The following is a 17,996-nucleotide window of genomic DNA, read 5'->3' as shown; positions in this document are numbered from 1 at the left end:
TTTTGGAACTTGAGCTCTCTGAATGAATCAGTTTATATCGTAACAATGCAACATATAAGAGCACAAACATGAAGGAGAAAACCAATATATATATAGGACACTATGTAGAAACGCAATGCTGGAACTTTGCATTTGGTGGCCACCCCATAGTGATCAACCAAACCAAAGGCTCGATTGCATCAAACACAATCTACAATACGTTAAGCCTCTCTTCCTCATCCCTCGAAGTCGTTCTTCGCCCACCGCCCTTCCTTGCTCCTCCTCGTCTTCTCCTCCAACTCCCTCGCCACGGCCTCCGCGTTGGCGATGGCCTCCTCCTGCACGCGAGCCATCCTCCGGCTCCTCTTCCTTGCCGACGCCTCCCTCTCGGCCTCCACCTCCTCGTACTGCCGCAGCCACCACCGCTGCACCGGGCAGGCCGAGACTAGCGCCAGCGACTGCACCAGGAACATCCCAAGCAGCAGAGCCTCCTCCACCTTCATCAGTACCCTCTGCTCCTTCCTGCTCCTGTCTGAGCCCAACAGCCGCAGGCTCGGCTCGGGCAGGAGGAAAAGGGCGAGGAAGCTGAGCGACTGACCGACAGAGGAAGCGAGGATGAAGGAGACGTGGGTGACGAAGCAGAGGCGGGTCAGCTGGGAGAAGAAGCCCAGCAGGGAGGAGAGGACGGTGGTGGAGGAGACCGTGAAGAGGGCCCAGCCGGAGGAGGTTGGGGAAGTCCTGAGCAGGAAGACGGGAACGAAGGACGCGGAGGCGAGGACGAGGAGGAGGAGGAGGTTCAGGGAGGAGTGGAGGAGGTTCGGGAGCGAGGAGGAGCTCCTAAGCTTCATGTCACAAACCATTTCTCTCCACCCCTGTGCTGCTTTCTTCTTCTTCTTCTCGATGCATTGAGGGGATTTGGAAGTGGCAATTTATCAGTTAGTTTGCGAACGTTGGAGCGTCAACTTAACGGCTAGGTTTTATTTGTCTTTTGTTGTCTCCTTTTCGCCTTGTCAGAGCAGCGGAAGTTTAAACAAGGATGAGCGGGAATCATAGTTCAAATAACTGTCACTGGATCGGCTGTAACACAGTTTTAACTTAACTCGAATCCATCACAAAAGAATATTAAACAATAACAACAACAACAACAATAAAATCGTATGATAATTATCCTATAACCATTTAGGATAGACAGACACATACGAATCTTAAACAACATAACATAAAAATTTAACTATAACGATAACTAAGAGGAGCTTACTAAGAGTACAAACACAGAGCTCCTTCCGAATCATATACAGGTTTTGCTACTTTGTTGGGCCAACAAATACCAATCGATACATGCCAATCCAACTTATATTTGAAACCAACAAATACCAATCGATACATGCCAATCCAACTTATATTTGAAATCTTGCTAGGTAAATATTATAAGGCAAAGCCTAATGTTTTGTATCCTCAAACCAATTCTCCTACTCTCTCATAGAGCAGACACACGAGGTTCATAGGTCATCAGGATGACCATGTTATCTTTGGGAGAGAACTTTGAATCTGTACCTGGGCTGCATGGTGGAACTCATCTTCTTGGAAGAGACAAGGAACAAAGAGCCTCTCATCTTACAGTCCCCTTCCCGATGGTAGTGGATCCCCCTCCCACCATTATCATGCACAACTTCTAGAGTACCATAAATATTTGTCAGCAATTTGTGAAGCAGAGAACACAATCCTGAAAACTTGATCAGCATCAACCATCAAGAGTGACCCACAAGCTAATTGAAACAACATCCATCGGTACGTAGACGTATTCAGACATAGGTACAAACACACATCTACATAATAATTGTTCACCAAAGCACGAATTTATTAGCCACCTACAAATACCAGAACAATGTAGCATATACCTTTTTTCTCTATTTCCTCAGGGCCCCATGAAAAGCATATCTACCTGCCATATACTCTGTCGGCACAATAGTTTATCCCTGCCAAATCAAGATATTAGTCTACGGCAAAGAGAGTAAGTTCCGCAATCCAGTGACACAATCAAACACCAAAATACTAAAGGCATACATTATCATCTCCTGCCAATTCTTTGAAATCATGCAGACTCAAAGTTACCATTTATCATAGCAGAATAGCCCCAGCTGTTCTGGCCAGTCAATCTTCCAGTTTGGATAGCATGTCTTCTACCTTAGTTGCAACTTGCAACCACGAGTAGCAACTTGATATGCATGTATCCAAACAGCTGTGCCAGCAGTTACTCCTTGCAGATTTTGCTTCTACCTGCAAGTGTTATTTACAGAAATTTTCAGTTGCAGGCAACCAAATGCCCCCTACATGTGTTCGTAGTTACAAAAGTGCAATGACTGATTGGAATATTTAACGTGTACATATTGCAAATTGCCTCTACATCTAAATTTAACTTTTGATGCATTTGTATGCGAAAGGAAAGTGCTACTCAAACTCAATGTGGCCCATAAATGGATCCCAGATGGAGAATTTAGATCATCAAAAATATAAATCTCTGCGAAGTTTGAAGTATAGAACACAAAGTTTTAAGATGCATTTCAGGCAAGCATCTAAATCAACAGCCAAAAATCTCCAGATAAACTGCATATCTTAGAATGTAGACCTGAACTGGTAGAGTCAATTGTGACACTATTAATCATAGCAGGTACAACTAGATCAATCTTTAAAAGTTTGAAACAATATAATAAAAGAATTATAGAGTCCGCATCATACTTCCTTCCCTTGTCAACCATTCAAGTCCCAGAAATAGGTCATCAACCATAAGTATATATTTTAACATTTGTTTAGTACATTTCAAAAATTAAGGTTTGACTACTATTTGCAGATTCCCTGGAGTAAGATTTGAAAGTGATAACCAAATTAATACCATAACTACTTGCGTGATTACAGTAAATCAGGTGCTAACATGCTCAGCTCATTCGAGATGATAAAAATATAGAAGCCTATTTTACAAAAGGAAAACTACACAAAGAAAGGGTCATATCATCCTGAGCATGCATGCTGAGCTCACTGCTACATGATTAGGGGTTTAGACAATGCAAGTGAAAGTGGAAAGCAGAAACCACTGGAAGTTTCAATATATAATAGGTATGAAGTTGGACTAGTGCACTATTTTAACAAAGATACTCTATTGATAAGGGCAGGTCACTTGCAATCAACTTCAGATGACAAAGGAGTAAATTATAATAGTAATAGGCAAAAGAAAACTAAGCCAAAGGCCCATCAGATTTGGTGAATATACATAAAATTATTAGTATATTTGTCTAGAAATGTTTCACAATTATATAGAAATTAAGAAAGAAAAACATAACTTTCCTATCCACAACAAAAGAGAATGATTGAGAAAATGGTCGAATAGGTTCTAGCACTTGCTACATTTTCTTCTATACCCAATTAATTATCCAGTCTTTTTTATGATTTTAAATAAAAGATTGAATGTTTCTAGTACCTAATCAAGTAATTTGTTTTCTTGCAGATAATACTGTCAAATGAACAAGAAGGCAACTGGCATCCTAAACAGGAAAGATGAGAGAGTGGCAAATTGTATTTTTCTATATTTATAAGGTTTTCTTAGAGGCATATCCTGATGATCTCCGCTCACCTAATAGCCATTAGTTATTTTCTTGTTTAGATAATTAGGAATAGGTTAAAGCTTCCCTTGTCTGTCATGCATTTCCTAACCTTCTCTAACATCACTGAGATAAACAATGATAACTATTTTAGCTCTAGCTTGCTACAATGCCAAACTAAAAATAAAAAAAAAACACACGCACACGCACACAAAGAGATATGCCTCTAAAGCTTCTTGAGAAATGGTATTATTGAGTTGTCTGTATGTTTAAAAAACAAAAGAAAAGGAGTTCCTTATGTTCGACTGCAAGCTATTGGCTATAACCATCCTTGTTTTCTGATGAAACCAATGCATTAAAAGCAATTTGGACTGCCACACATTATGATCTTTCATACTTGAGCCATCTCTTCATCCAAGACCATCTATTTGACCATTGAGATTTAAGATTGGCTTCATAAAGATTATTGGAAGAACTTTCTTTCATATCAAATCTAAGTGTCTTTGGTTAGAAATCAGCCTTGTTCATGAAACAACAATTTGAGACGATTAGCAGACATCTTTTTTCTATGTCAATTTACAGTGTGGTCATCCAAGAAATTGCAGTTCAATTTGTCTGCCCAGTAATTCAACCTAGATATTGACTAAACACTACAAATATGATCAACCTAACCAATAAGCAGAGAGAAACTGATAAACTTGTTTCTCAAATTTATGCTTTGAATCATCACTCATGTCAAGCACGGACATGAAATTCCTGTTTACTCTATATAACATGTTGGGCTACTCGTTTTCTACCTTAGCCAGCATCTTGTTTGTTACCCTTGGTTAAGTTTATAGAACAAGAAAGCACAAGATTACAAACAATAGAATATAATGGAACATAACATTATAGATAAAACTATCAAGAATAAACTAATTGAGAAGCTGAGTATAAAGCCATGCAAAATAGTAAAGGAACATTATGGGAAACGGCTAGGTCTTCATGAGACATGTTAGCATGAAGCAATTGTAAGAATAATTGGAGACACTAAAAAATAAGCGGATTCATAGAACAACAGAAAGTCCTCAGTAATAACAACAATCACAATTCTGCTGCTGTTAATGGCAACAACAATTATATAATAACAATAGTACTACTAAGTAATTTTGGAATAGGGATCCAATAAACACTCAATAAGGAGGATAATGTAATATGAATATTTGTTGTAGCGCTAAATTATTTTTTAGAGTCTTAGAAATGACTCAGATCTGCAGGTGAATGGCATCTTCTCCCTTTATGATCCAGAGATTAAGATGAGCAGTGTCATTTCTTGGGTCAATTCACAAATGTTAATGCATTGCTCATCTAAAAATGCTAAAATTTCTGAAAATATATAAGCTTTACTTCCTTATATGATACCAAAACCCCAGAAGCCATTTAGACCTTTTGCAGACACTAGATGCCAAAAGCCCAAGTAAAAGACAATCAACATATAAAAGTTCAGCCGATTCAAATATAGAAAAGGGACCTTTGCTGTGTCTGTTTAGGATACAGCATTAGGGGTTCACTTGGAGGAATTTCTTCAGCATAATAAGAGCACCCAAACCGTAGTAAAAGCCTATATTACGAGCTCCACTGGAAGTAATTCTGACAAGCCGACAGGGCATACATTCATCGACTTCTTTATTATAGTCAACAGCCATAAGGGCACATACCATCTAAAGACAGACAGCAGATTTGCACCAAGGAAAGCAAGAACATAATGGTCAAGAACTACAATTTTTCCTGCTTCCATGATAAAATTTTGATTCACAAATACTAGAAGGAGCTGTAATGGCAACCAAAACCATACTCAAAGGACTCCTGGATCTAACCATGAGTCCAGCTAGTGCAGGGCATCTCCACTCTTGACCAACCAGTAAATGACACATGTTGAACTTCGTTTTTTGTATGCACCAGCCTATATCCAATAGGAAAAGGCCTTCAATATTTAATTGTTGATCCAGACCTAAATCTCATCCTCTGTGCACAAAAATATTATGCTTTCTTTCTCCTGTTGTCATTTGGATCTCAATCATTCACACATATAATACAGATGGGAACAAGTGATGAATTTCCATACATACTAACAACCAACAGCCATCTCTTTCACACTCTCTAATATAAATGCAGCAAAGTACAAAGCCTGCACTCCAATGACAAACAACATTCACAAACTTAAAATATTTGAATCCACCGCCCTTCCTACCATCTCATCTCCATTTTATAAGCTTCAGTCACAATACAAATCTGATGGACTAACAATGCAGACTCCAAGCATCCATCTCCCTTTCCCACCTCTTGCTTTGGTCAATGCTCAAAACCCCTTCAACTTTGTGAACTTCCATGCCATTGTCTATCCCATCTCTCTCATATCCTTAACCACTCTTATCTTCTCCATCCCATTCTAAAGCCCCCACTTCTTTCTCCAACTTTGTGAAGTCAATATCCAAACTCTTTGCAATCCATCCTACTCTGTTCTGTCTCCTGCAGCTCACTTTCTTCCCCATCTTCCCCACTCTACTATGGTTCTCAACTTCCTCTAGTTTTCCTTGCTTACTCTTTGAAGTCAATGCTTAAAGACCCCAGGTCTCGCTGAGTATTATACCTCTGATCCACCATGACCTTCGAGGGAGGACCAGACCCAAACCTCTCACCCAATCGCCACCACCACCATCATGTTCTGGACTGGTTGGAGGACTCTGTGTCCTTCCTCTCCTCCTTCCTCGATGATTCCTACGCTGGAAACACTGCCGATCAAATCACCAACTATGAATGGTGGACTCAAGAAGAGGACCAGGCCAACATGATACACAATCCTTTGGTCTCCACTCTCGCCACGTCTAATAACTCTCCATTACTTCCTCAAGCTGAATTCTCCAAGAAGAGGAAATTATCGACGAACCCAACCACTCCGAACAAGACCCCAACACACCCAAACCGTCAGAGGATTGCCATCGAAGGTGATGGAGGATTTGAGGAGGAAGGTGAAGCAAACAAGAAGCCAGCGGCGACAGGGAGGAAGGGCCATGGAAAAGGGAACGCGGGAAGCTCAAGCAATGGCGTGAGCAAGGAAGTGAGATGGGCTGAGCAATTGCTGAATCCATGCGCTGCCGCCATCGAAGCAGCAAACATCTCGAGGGTCCGACACTTGTTTTGCGTCCTCCGAGAGCTCCAATCATTCTCCGGCGATGCCAATCACCGGCTCGCGGCCCACGGCCTGCGCGCCCTCTCCAACCATACCTCCGCTGCAGGGATCGCCATCCCCGACCGCGCTGGCACCTCCGCCGCCACCTTCGCCACGACGGAACCGAAGCTCTTCCGATCAGCGATTATCAAGTTCCACGAGGTCAGCCCCTGGTTCGCGTTCCCCAGCGCTCTCGCCAACGCGTCCATCCTCCAAACCATGACACTCGACCCCAGCCGCCACGCTAGGTCTCTCCACGTGGTCGACATCGGGGTTTCCCACGGCGTCCAGTGGCCAACGCTCCTCGACGCGCTGGCTCGCAACCCCGGCGGCGCGCCGAAACTCGTCCGCCTCGCTGTCGCCGGCGGGGCGGCGCCTCCCGGACCATTCTCCGTGGCGCCGCCAGGGTACGACTTCCAGTCCCACCTCCTCCGCTACGCCAGATCGATCGATCTCAACCTACGGATCGACCACACCGAAGATCTCGGCGCGGGGTCCGTGGCTCTCACCGTCGGCGAGACCCTAGTCGTCTGCGTCCAATTCCGGGCGGGCCATGGCAGCGCCGACGATCGCACATCGTTCCTCCGATCGATACGGGAATTAGAACCCGACCTCGTGGTCCTGAGCGAGATCGACGGCGGCGGCGGTGAAGTAGGGTTCCCGGCTGGGTTCGCGAGGAACGCAGAGCTGCTGTGGAGGTTCCTTGACTCGACGAGCGCGGCGTTCAAGGGGAGGGAGAGCGCTGAGAGGCGGGTGTTGGAGGGGGAGGCAGCGAGGTTTCTGGAGACGACGGCTGAGGCGGCGGCGGCCGAAGGGCGAGATCTGTGGCGGGAGAGGATGGCTGCGGTGGGGTTCCGAGAGGAGGCATTCGGGGAGGAGGCGCTGGATGCGGGGAGGGCTCTCCTGCGGAAGTACGACGGGAACTGGGAGATGAGGGCGGAGGCGGCGGTGGGGCTGCGGTGGAAGGGGCAACCGGTGTCCTTCTGTTCCCTGTGGAAGCCTCACAGGAGAAACTAAAAAATTAGCGCTGTGATGAACAATCGATCGGATCGTGACCGTCCGACTGGTGATCTCTTAGCACGGAAAATGGAGCGCGTTGTTTCGACGCTCGAAGGCAGATGAAGCGATAGAAGCTGTCCCAAAAATACAAATGTGGCTCGATGTACATAATGTGGCCCAGACCATGTGCCGTAGTTCTCCATGTTCAATTAGGCTCGATGTTATATTTAGGGATCCATCTTTAGTTCAAATAACTATCGAATTCGAATCAGCTTAGCCTACTGAGACTACCCCTCCTAACCGTGGCATCGCTATTGTGCAGCTTATTTCTAAGGCCATGATTAATGCATGGCTCGCCACATAACTTTAATATCGACGATTGATGTTAGAATAACGACTTTTAGGAGCTTAGGTCATGCACTTAATTTTACCCAATTGACTGCTAAAAATTCGTAATGCAATCCATCATCAATCCGAGTAATATCGTGTCCAAAATCTTTATTGGACCACATATTTTATAGCCTGGTGAGGAACTATAGAGAATTGAATTGTGACAAGAGGAATCGAATGTATAATTATGGTTGTATAATTTATTCGATTGTTGGATTGAGAAATCATGGATTTATTTCTTATTTCATCCATTAAAAATCAAAATATCTCAGTTTTATCTATTATTAGGAGCTAAAGTGTTATTATATATTACCAAGCTAATTATCTCGTATTACTAAGGTATCGATAAAACAACGATAGCCAATCAAATCAGTCTCCCATAACATATCCAAAAATGAGAATTTATATTACATTTATAATATAGCATTACATTGTTTTAGAGCGTCGAACTCCATCATCAAGACAAAAAGCTTACCAGAAATAAAGATGAGAAGACTTATGCGAGGAAGTGTTCCAAAATATCCGACCCATAAGCATGTCGGACTCGGATCTGGATGGATCTGACCTCAATTCCACCCGATACCAAGTAACTCGATTCTACCCGGTATCAAAGCTTGGCTGACCACATTACAGCCATAGCCTAGCATGAATCGACGATCAAGGATTAATCTTGTCGGAGCTTCACAGCCGTCCGATCTCATGGTTCTCTTCGCAACGACATACCAAAACCTTTGCCCCGCTTCTCGCACGCAAAGTTCGCGACAAATCCACCGTTCGCCGACGCCGCTTGCGCCGCCATGTCCGCTTCTGCTGTAATCCGGGACTTCGACGACTTCGTCAAGGTCCACGGGATTCTACTCGCTGCCTCCGGCGTCCCACTGCCGCTCTACCGCCAGCTCTTCCGCAAGCTCTCCAGCGAAACCTTCGACGGCGGCGACTTCTTCTCCATCGAGCCATGCGAGGGAGGCCGCCAGCGCCGCCTCCTCCTCTCGGCTGACTTCCTCGGGAAGGAGTCGAACGTTTTCCTTGTCGATCACGCATGGTCATTTCGCCTTTCCGACGCTCTCCAACAGGTGAGAGCTCGAGCAATGAAATGAACCATATCTAACGTTAGGTTTAGGGTAAATTCGGCATTGGAGCATCCTTTTGATGGTCTTTTTGCTTCTTTGATCGATTAATTGGATAAAAAAATTGAATCTTGGATGGTTTTTACAGCTGAGGGAGGTTCCCGGATTAGCTGAGAGAATGGCAACGTTGATGTGCGTCGATCTTGATCTGAAATCCAACGATGAAAATCCGGAGTCAGAAACCCAAGAGGAGGAGAAGAGTGGAAGCCTGGACAATGTGTTGGAAATCTTGCTAAAGGAGATGGACAAAGTGAAGGAGAGAGGAGTGGATGCTGCAACTTGGTTGGAGCTGGAGGAGTTGGGCATCGACGATGAGATGCTGAAGTCTCTAGAATTGTCTACTAAGTTTCCGGTTGGTAGCACCTCATGAACACTGCCGTCGTCAATGTGCTTATATTTTCTGAGCAAACAACCTAAGAACGATTAAAGAGACGCTATATCATGCACTATATTGTACTTATCATATTAATTATTTACCTTACAACAGAACCTGGTTGCTCTTAATCTCTGGGATAACAAACTCGAGGATGCAGAAACAATTATTCAGGAAGTCACAAAATGCAGAAGGTTAAAGGCAATCTGGTTGAATGATAATCGTGCTCTGCGAGATTGGTAAGTTTTGAGTGTCTTTAACTTTTTCTTGCAGCCCTGCATGCTTCAGAACATCAAGCTAGTTGATGTTGTCTCATTTGGCAGATGAGGGTGTCTTTAGCTCTTATTTGCTCTTCATCTTTAGTGTGTTGTTGCCTCCTGAGATTCTTCAGTAATATGAGCAGGAGTAGCGTATGTAAGCACATTATCTCATTTGCTTTCCATCTATGATAGTGATGTCCTTCTACTCTACAAAATAAAAGAATCAATGGTTCTATGATTCATTGATAGCAATAAAGCTCTATTTAATAGGAAATATTTTGGAAGTTGATTTTTTCCGATGAAACTGTTCTAGCTCTAGGATTTTTGTTGCCAATTTCTTGCATCAACACCCCTTTTCTTCTAGTAATCGACTGATGTGTATAATGCATTTTCAGTGGTGACAGGATTTCTAAATCGATTCTTGATGGTATTCCTGGACTGGAAATCTACAACTCATGTTTTACTAACAATTTTGGCGAATGGGCATTAGGCTTTTGTGGCAGCATTTTGGGGGCAGATAATCCAGGTTGTTTGTCAGAGTGTAGTGGTTCATTGGCGAGTATTACCACACTCGATCTTTCAAATAGATGTGTCCGGTGCCTGCCGAAGGTAGGTCAAGGAATAAAATTGGTGCAATTTCTCTTTCTTTTTTTTTTCTTTCTTTTTTGTAGTTTTGTCAATTTGGTCAGATGAATACTAGAAGGATGATGCTTCTAAAGAAGAGATCATCTGGATATGCTAGTTACTCTTGAATTGATTTTCTTATGCTATGGGCAGTTTCTGAGACTATTTAATTCTTTTCAACTGTCCTTTCTATGTCAGATTTTACTCTTGAACGAACTGAAGTTTACTCCTGTGAGATGTAATATCTTTTTAATGTCCTTATTTTTCCAGGCCTTTTCACCAATCATGTTGCCATCTCTTTCCCATTTGAATATCCGAGGAAATCAACTAGACCAGATTTCTGTTAATGATCTTTTACAACTTCTAAAGAGTTTTACTTTGCAAACTTTGGAGGTAATTTCCATAAAACTAGTTTCTAAGTTTATGTTGAAGGCTGCATACTTTGGAACACTTTCATATGCTACCTTGCAGGTTGATATACCTGGTCCTCTTGGAAACAGTGCGTTACAAATTCTGAAATATCTTCCTAACCTGTCTTTTCTAAATGGTGTTAGTGCATCAGTTATAACTGAAACTGGTAAACATGTTATTGATTCCGCACTCCAACCGCGTTTACCAGAATGGGCACCTTCAGAAACTCTTCCTGATAGGGTTATTGGGGCAATGTGGTTATATTTGATGACATATAGACTTGCTGATGAAGAAAAGATTGATGAAACACCAGTTTGGTATGCATAATTTTTATGTATTGCTCTGATGTTTTCAGTTTGATCTTATACTTATTGTCAATTTGGTATAGAACTGTCCCTAGATTTTAAAAAAGTATGATTGGAAATGATATCAGTCAATCAAAAAAATGAAATCAAGATCAGATCACTCTTAACTTAATTAAGTTTTTTATAGATCTCAATGACGACAAAAGATTCATATAGTCGACCCCAAACAGATGGGACTTGCAGCTTTTTTGTTGTTGCTGTCGTTGTTGCTGTTGTATCTGATCACATCAGTTTGATTGAATGAAATGGATCATAATATTTGGTTTTGGAAAACTTTATAGTTGTTTAGTCTGACTTTTCAACTTATTTTAAATTTGTAATTGACATTTTAAATCCTTGATTACTATTATGATATTTTCATGATGTATTTACTCTTAAAATCCTTTGTTACTAATTTTATGTAGATAATGTTTTTATCTTAAATTCACAAATGTACTATTTCATGATTTTATTTTACTCCACAGTTTATTCTATTTATCGTCTATATTTATCGTATGACTTCTAAAAGCTATTGCATACGAAGAATTTTAATTTCGAATGATATCGTTTGTACCAGGCAGTACGTACCGGTCCGCCCACATACAGGTACGCAGATCGCCCGCTATCGGGTGGTACTGTCGATTGAGGTTGTTTCCGCCTCGTTATCACTTGAAATCGGTCGGTAACGGTTGATTTCGACTGTCGTCGTCCGCTACCGAGCGGTATTAGCTGAGGGAGAAGGAAGAAGAGGGAGAAGAAAAGGGAAAACCTAGAGATCCGGTGCTGCTCTCCCTTGACGATCTTGATCTGTCGTCGCTCTCCCTCGTTGGACGCTACAGATGAGATGTCGCCTCCACGTTTGAGGTGACGAGGCCTCGGCATCGTCTGTGACTTCTCCTCATCCACGTGGGGAGAAGCTCGCGAGCAGAAGAAAACGAGGTGGCGCCACCTCGAGGATGTCGCCCTTATTTCATTTTTTAAACTTTATTATTATTATATATACATATATATATACATATATATATATGTATATATATATATATATATATATATATATGCATACCGAGCGGTATGTGAGAGCGTATCGCTCAGTACACTCATACCGTACTGTATCGTATCGAGCTGAGCTCAATACTGTAGTACGGTATGAAATTACGAACCTTATTTCATACAATTTTTTACTACACATTTGTTATTTTCTGTTCCTGCTATTCTACTATTTAATTTGTAGATTATCTTGCAGAATGTGTTGTGCTCTTGCTAGCTCATAAAAAATTATACCAATCTTTTGACATGTTTCAGCTCCAGGATGTTTAATCCTGATCCTGATTCTATGGTTGGGTTATTTTTTAAAACATGAATTGTATCTGCAGTTAGAAAAATACGTTTTGCATATCTTAGTAATCTAACTATTTTGCTTAGATGTATTACAGTAGTCATGGTACAACCTCCAATATTTCTTAGCTCCCTTTTTTGTAGGCATCTCATAGTCTGCATGGTGTTTACGCCAATAGCAACCAACTATCCATGATAACTCATACACTCTTTCCTCACCTACTTATTGGTCCCTGTTCTATAAGATCCCTGCTCCATTCAACCAAATATTCACTAATCCATTCCTGTAGATGTCTATCCTGTTCATTCTGCCTTATTTCCTCCACAGTTCTAAATTCAAAATTATGATCAGGATCAGCTGCTGGACTTTGGATTTGAATTGAATTGTTCTGAAAGAATTGACATCTCTGAGAAAACATTTTCTTCAACTTCCTTCCAATTTTACTCTTCTTTGGTCTATCCTCCTTGTTGGCAGTTGACAGGATCTTAAGGATTAGAGGGGAGATGGGCTTCCTTCTGTTCATTGCACTGATGACACTCTTCAATGTTGTCATGAACCTCAAAGGATGGAAACTAAGGCATCTTCCATGTCTACATTAGGTGCCCAAAGAAGAAATGCCAACCGAATCCCTTTGAATTGGTGCAAAACTTAGATTGGACTGGTTTAACATGTTTTCCATTTTAAGCAACTTATTTTGTTTCTCCTTTTCTTTGGCAGCATATTGGTACTTTCATTGGTAGTAGCATGTATGTGCAAGTGTTTATTACGGATTAATTGTTACCTTGATAGCTGTTAATAGTTCCCTTAAATATTTAGGTATGTCATGGATGAGTTGGGTTCTGCTTTACGTCACAGTGATGATACGAATTTCAGGGTGGCTCCTTTTCTTTTTATGCCTGATGGGAAACTGGCATCAGCTGTAAGGTAATTGATTTTGAATATTTAATTTTCTTCTGTTTGTGTTCCTTTTGTTGCTTTGCATGTTCTTATGCTACGAGATAGAGGGTGGCAAGGATTCTGATATGTATATGCAACTATTCCACATATGTTTCTGTTCCTATATGGGTTTTTAAACATGCTTTTAATCTTATATCATAAAGATGTGTTCTAATATTTTTACTTTTGAATATTTAATATGCTTCTGTTTGTGTTCCTTTAGTTGCTTTGCATGTTCTTCTGCTCTAAGGTTGAGGGTGACAAGTATTTTTGGATATACATGTTCAACTTTTCCACATATGTCCCTGTCCTCGTATGGTATTTTACTTTGCTATTAATCTTATTATTATGGAGATGGATTGTACTATATTGATGGATCATTTTATCTCATTTCTAAGATGTTCTTGTTCTATTTGATAACTTTGCGAGCAACATTCGCCAAAGATATTTTCATGGTTCATGCAGACAAGTAGTTATGATGGTTCACTTCTTAAAAAGGTTATTCTGTATAAGATGACTTCCTTATTAACAACTTAAAAAAGAAAATAAAAAAAGAAAGACAAGATATCCTCATATACCAATTCAGTAATAGAAAAGGAGTGCTATGTTGCTTTGCAAGATTGAATGACAGCTATAAGAGTTGTTTTTCATATAACAGCAAGATGATGAGACGTGAGGCAGTTTGGATTGTTTTCTTATTCTAGTAAATGCATAAATGTAGCAATATTTTGTTGTCACCTTGTATTTCTATAATTATTTTTTGAGACAAGATTTTGTACTAATTGGGTAATATACAGACTAGTGTTCTGGAATTTAAGTCCTTCCTCACTCAAGAAAAAAGAGGCAAAAAGGATTGACATGAAATGCGGCTCATTTGGTTTTAAGTTGGGCTTGTTGCTTCCTGTTATAGATGTTGGCAACACTTGAAAACCTGTTAACACTCAATGGAAGTTATTTTCAGTTTTTCAGTGCTGTGGCCAATTCAGGATGTCCATCATGGGGAAGAATGTACTCGTGATTTCTTGTTTGGTGTCGGAGAGGATAAACAACGCTCCGCAAGGCTTACAGCTTGGTTCGATACACCAGAAAATTATTTTATTCAGGTATTTTATTTCTTCTTTGCTAATGCAAAAACTATTCGGACACGGCTTATCACTTCAATTTCCTCCATAGGAATTCAAAAAATACCAGCAGCAGCTTGCATCAAGAAGTCTTCCTGCTCCTAAAGAGGCCCCTATATCTAGAAGTATTCTTCAACATGATGTGCATACGCTCCAAGTCTATACTGATATACCACACGTAGAAGAGTTTTTGACGCACCCTAAATTTGTTCTTAGTAAGTATGTGTGCAATTATCTCTCTATACTTCTGCTTCTCTGTAGTCTGCAGGACTTTCTCTGGATTTTTCTTATGGAGATGTTGTTGATGAATTAATAGATTGAATAACTCTAATCATGCTATTTGCGTCCTTTGGAAATGATAATCTTTTGTATTATTATATCAACTAGCTTGAAATGGGATCTGGAATTGTAATTGCTTCTGGTTTATAAAGAGCTTCCCATAGCTGCACTAGGATTTGGAGCAATCCAGACAAAGTCCTCTCCTTTATCTAACACAATCTTTTCCTTTGCCCTTTATGAGACCTGATTTCACATCCAAACTCCTTTGGTGAAAGGTCATAGGTAAAAATGTTGATCTTTGCACTCGTTCCTCCAAAGTTGTCATACTGGCAATGCAATTGCGTGTAGAACATCCAGCATGCAAGACTCTGTTCTTGTTGTGGCATTCATAGATTCATCTTACATATTTATTTTTAGCTTAAAGTGTATTTTATCTTCAGTAACAAATCCAAAGGATGCTGATATTATCTGGACAAGCATGCAAGTGGATCCAGAAGTGAAGAAAGCCCTTGAACTAACTGATCTTCATTACACAAACCAATTCCCTTTCGAAGCTTGCCTTGTCATGAAACATCATTTGGCAGAGACAATCCTTAAGGTATGCAAACTCTTCCTTCAGAGCTTATGCATCTTCCAGTATTTTATATACCATATCCTCGAGGCTGCCTATCTAATGACCATCTCATTGTTTCTTGATTCAAAGCTAAATTGCACTGGTTGCAATGAAGTTGTATTCCAATGCATATGTTAACCCAAACAAAAAGATTGTCAAGTTTGCTCACAGAATTTTGTGTGAATTTGTTCTCACTCACCGTCCATGTACACAGGCACAGGGGAGACCTGAATGGCTTCAGCCTACTTATAACTTAGAAACACAGTTATCTCAACTCATTGGTGACTATTTTGTCCGGAAACAAGATGCACTTAACAATTTATGGATTCTGAAACCATGGAACATGGCAAGAACAATCGACACAACAGTTACTGAAGATTTATCTGCAATCATCAGACTTATGGAGACTGGTCCTAAGATATGCCAAAAGTATATTGAGCACCCTGCATTATTCAAAGGGAGGAAGTTTGATCTTCGCTACATCGTATTGGTTCGCAGTATGGATCCTGTACAGATATTTCTTTTTGATGTGTTTTGGGTACGCTGTGAATTCCCTTGGCTATTTATTAGAGCAATGATCCCATAGTCGTTCTTGATATCTTCCAGCTTCTGATAAATTCAGCCTTTCACAGATATAACAATTTATTGATTCTTTCAGGTCAGGCTAGCAAACAATCCATACACTCTGGAGAAGAGCAGCCTTTTTGAGTATGAAACTCACTTCACTGTGATGGTAATTTTACTCTCCTATTTGCAAAGGCACTGTCACAATCTTGTGATAGCCAAAAACAACCCCAATCAACTAGAGAAATTTATCAATTCATGTCGTGAAGTTTACTCTTTCGAAGCATTTCTTTTTGTAGTGGATTTTGTCATATAATTGATGGATCTGTTGCAAATGTAGACTTTGAGACCATTGATGATACTTTACATTGTGCATCTTCAGAACTACAGGGGAAGACTGAATCACATGAATACACCAGAATTTGTTAGGGAGTTTGAAGAGGAACATCAAGGTTGATTGTTATTCTTTTTTCTATTGCAATCTCTACATTGCACTTTAAAATTAAGCGCTAATATAATGTCCCCTTCTGTAGTGAACTGGCAAACAATCCATCAAGGAATCCAAGATATGATCCGATCTGTGTTTGACTCAGCTGCAGCGGTTCATCCAGAGATGCATAATCCACAATCGAGGGCCATGTATGGGGTGGATGTCATGCTTGATCATTTATTCAAGCCAAAACTTCTGGAGGTAATCCTATTCATTTAGCTGACATATACACCTGATTGACTCAGCAACGACACTTATCTCGAGATTTAGAACTGTAAACACATTGAATCACTCATCAAAATGCAGGTGACATATTGCCCAGACTGTGGCAGAGCATGCAAGTACGATACCGAAGCTATTGTGGGAAATCGGGGCATCTTCCGAGGACGTGATTTCTTCAATACTGTCTTCGAGTGCCTCTTTCTTGGCGAAACCGCACATGTAACACCACTCTAACTTTGCCATTTTGTTCACCGGCAAAGGAAACATTTCCAATTGAGTGTCATCGAAGCAAGTGAATGGGTGAATGATGTTACATGAAACTACTTGGTAAAACATGCATTTGGCAGAGCTTAGAATCGAGAATGAAGTTCATGTTGTACATGACAGATCATGAATTAGTAACTGCATCCAATCTTAGAAAAACTGTCAACTGTTTCAATCTCCAAAAAAATTTTAATTGTTTCAATTTTTTTTATTTTTAGAATGAGATATTTATGTAATTCCCATGAACAGGGTCAAACCTTATTCCGCTTTCTTAGACTTAGGCTTAGTTGATCATAAATATTTTTTTTTTCACCTTTTGGTTTATTTTGCGAAAGATATTATCGTATTCTTTCTTTTCGGATCATATAAAATTGTCTGTCTCTCCCATTGCTGTGATCCAAAACTTTCATCAAGCTTAATTTCCTATAGATGTTGAAATCATGGAGTGGTAAGTTATGGAAACAACATCAATATCTGCACTACACTTAATTAACACAACCAAAATTAGGATTGGAGAAATACTTAAAGCTAGAGAATATACAGGTGCCAATTACTGTAACTGTAGCATTAGATTATATTTTGGGATTGATTATATATTATCTCATATATTTAGATATTATTAGTATGATGAACAATTTTTATAGTTATGAAAGTGAAATAATTCATTCCATTTTCTTTAACGTCAATAGCTGTCGTGATAGAAGATAGCATTTAACATCACATGCTAAACTATACAAAATCAATTCAATGATGACAATATTATTATACGTCACTATAAAAATATGCCAAATTATAGGTCTTATACTTGTTTGCAAAATCAAGCCAAAAATGAATTTGATTTTGTAATTGAATGTAATACCCAA

General features: G+C 40.3%; 3 protein-coding genes across 3 annotated transcripts; 2 read left to right on the top strand and 1 right to left on the bottom strand.

The window, feature by feature from the left end:
- Positions 1–19: 19 nt before the first annotated feature.
- On the bottom strand, positions 20–917 carry LOC135624999 (uncharacterized). Its single transcript, XM_065129184.1, has one exon. It carries the CDS (start codon positions 837–839, stop codon positions 216–218), a length of 624 nt encoding a protein of 207 aa, XP_064985256.1. The 5' UTR covers positions 840–917; the 3' UTR covers positions 20–215.
- A 3,601-nt stretch (positions 918–4,518) lies between these two features.
- On the top strand, positions 4,519–8,009 carry LOC103968516 (protein NODULATION SIGNALING PATHWAY 1). The gene has a single exon (XM_009381764.3). The coding sequence runs from the start codon at positions 6,214–6,216 to the stop codon at positions 7,795–7,797; it is 1,584 nt and encodes a 527-aa protein (XP_009380039.2). The 5' UTR covers positions 4,519–6,213; the 3' UTR covers positions 7,798–8,009.
- Positions 8,010–8,898: 889 nt separating this feature from the next.
- On the top strand, positions 8,899–17,250 carry LOC135624997 (uncharacterized). The gene is made up of 15 exons (XM_065129181.1): positions 8,899–9,242; positions 9,385–9,648; positions 9,784–9,908; positions 10,325–10,538; positions 10,824–10,946; positions 11,025–11,281; positions 13,461–13,568; positions 14,542–14,683; positions 14,754–14,916; positions 15,421–15,578; positions 15,808–16,131; positions 16,252–16,326; positions 16,540–16,609; positions 16,691–16,848; positions 16,954–17,250. Exons 1-15 carry the CDS (start codon positions 8,967–8,969, stop codon positions 17,101–17,103), a joined length of 2,607 nt encoding a protein of 868 aa, XP_064985253.1. The 5' UTR covers positions 8,899–8,966; the 3' UTR covers positions 17,104–17,250.
- Positions 17,251–17,996: the final 746 nt, after the last annotated feature.

This window comes from Musa acuminata, chromosome BXJ2-10 (assembly GCF_036884655.1).
Source record: "Musa acuminata AAA Group cultivar baxijiao chromosome BXJ2-10, Cavendish_Baxijiao_AAA, whole genome shotgun sequence".
NCBI classification, from domain to species: Eukaryota; Viridiplantae; Streptophyta; class Magnoliopsida; order Zingiberales; family Musaceae; genus Musa; species Musa acuminata.
Note: the sequence above shows the minus strand (reverse complement) of the source record. Positions and strands in the feature narration are given on the sequence as shown.

Excerpts from the sequence above, each read along its gene's own strand:
- LOC135624999 (XM_065129184.1), bottom strand. The coding sequence starts at position 839 with ATGGTTTGTGACATGAAGCTTAGGAGCTCCTCCTCGCTCCCGAACCTC.
- LOC103968516 (XM_009381764.3), top strand. The coding sequence starts at position 6,214 with ATGACCTTCGAGGGAGGACCAGACCCAAACCTCTCACCCAATCGCCAC.
- LOC135624997 (XM_065129181.1), top strand. The coding sequence starts at position 8,967 with ATGTCCGCTTCTGCTGTAATCCGGGACTTCGACGACTTCGTCAAGGTC. Across the intron at positions 13,569-14,541 it reads AAACTGGCATCAGCTGTAAG|TTTTTCAGTGCTGTGGCCAA; the intron begins GTAATTGATTTT and ends AGTTATTTTCAG. Across the intron at positions 15,579-15,807 it reads TGGCAGAGACAATCCTTAAG|GCACAGGGGAGACCTGAATG; the intron begins GTATGCAAACTC and ends CCATGTACACAG.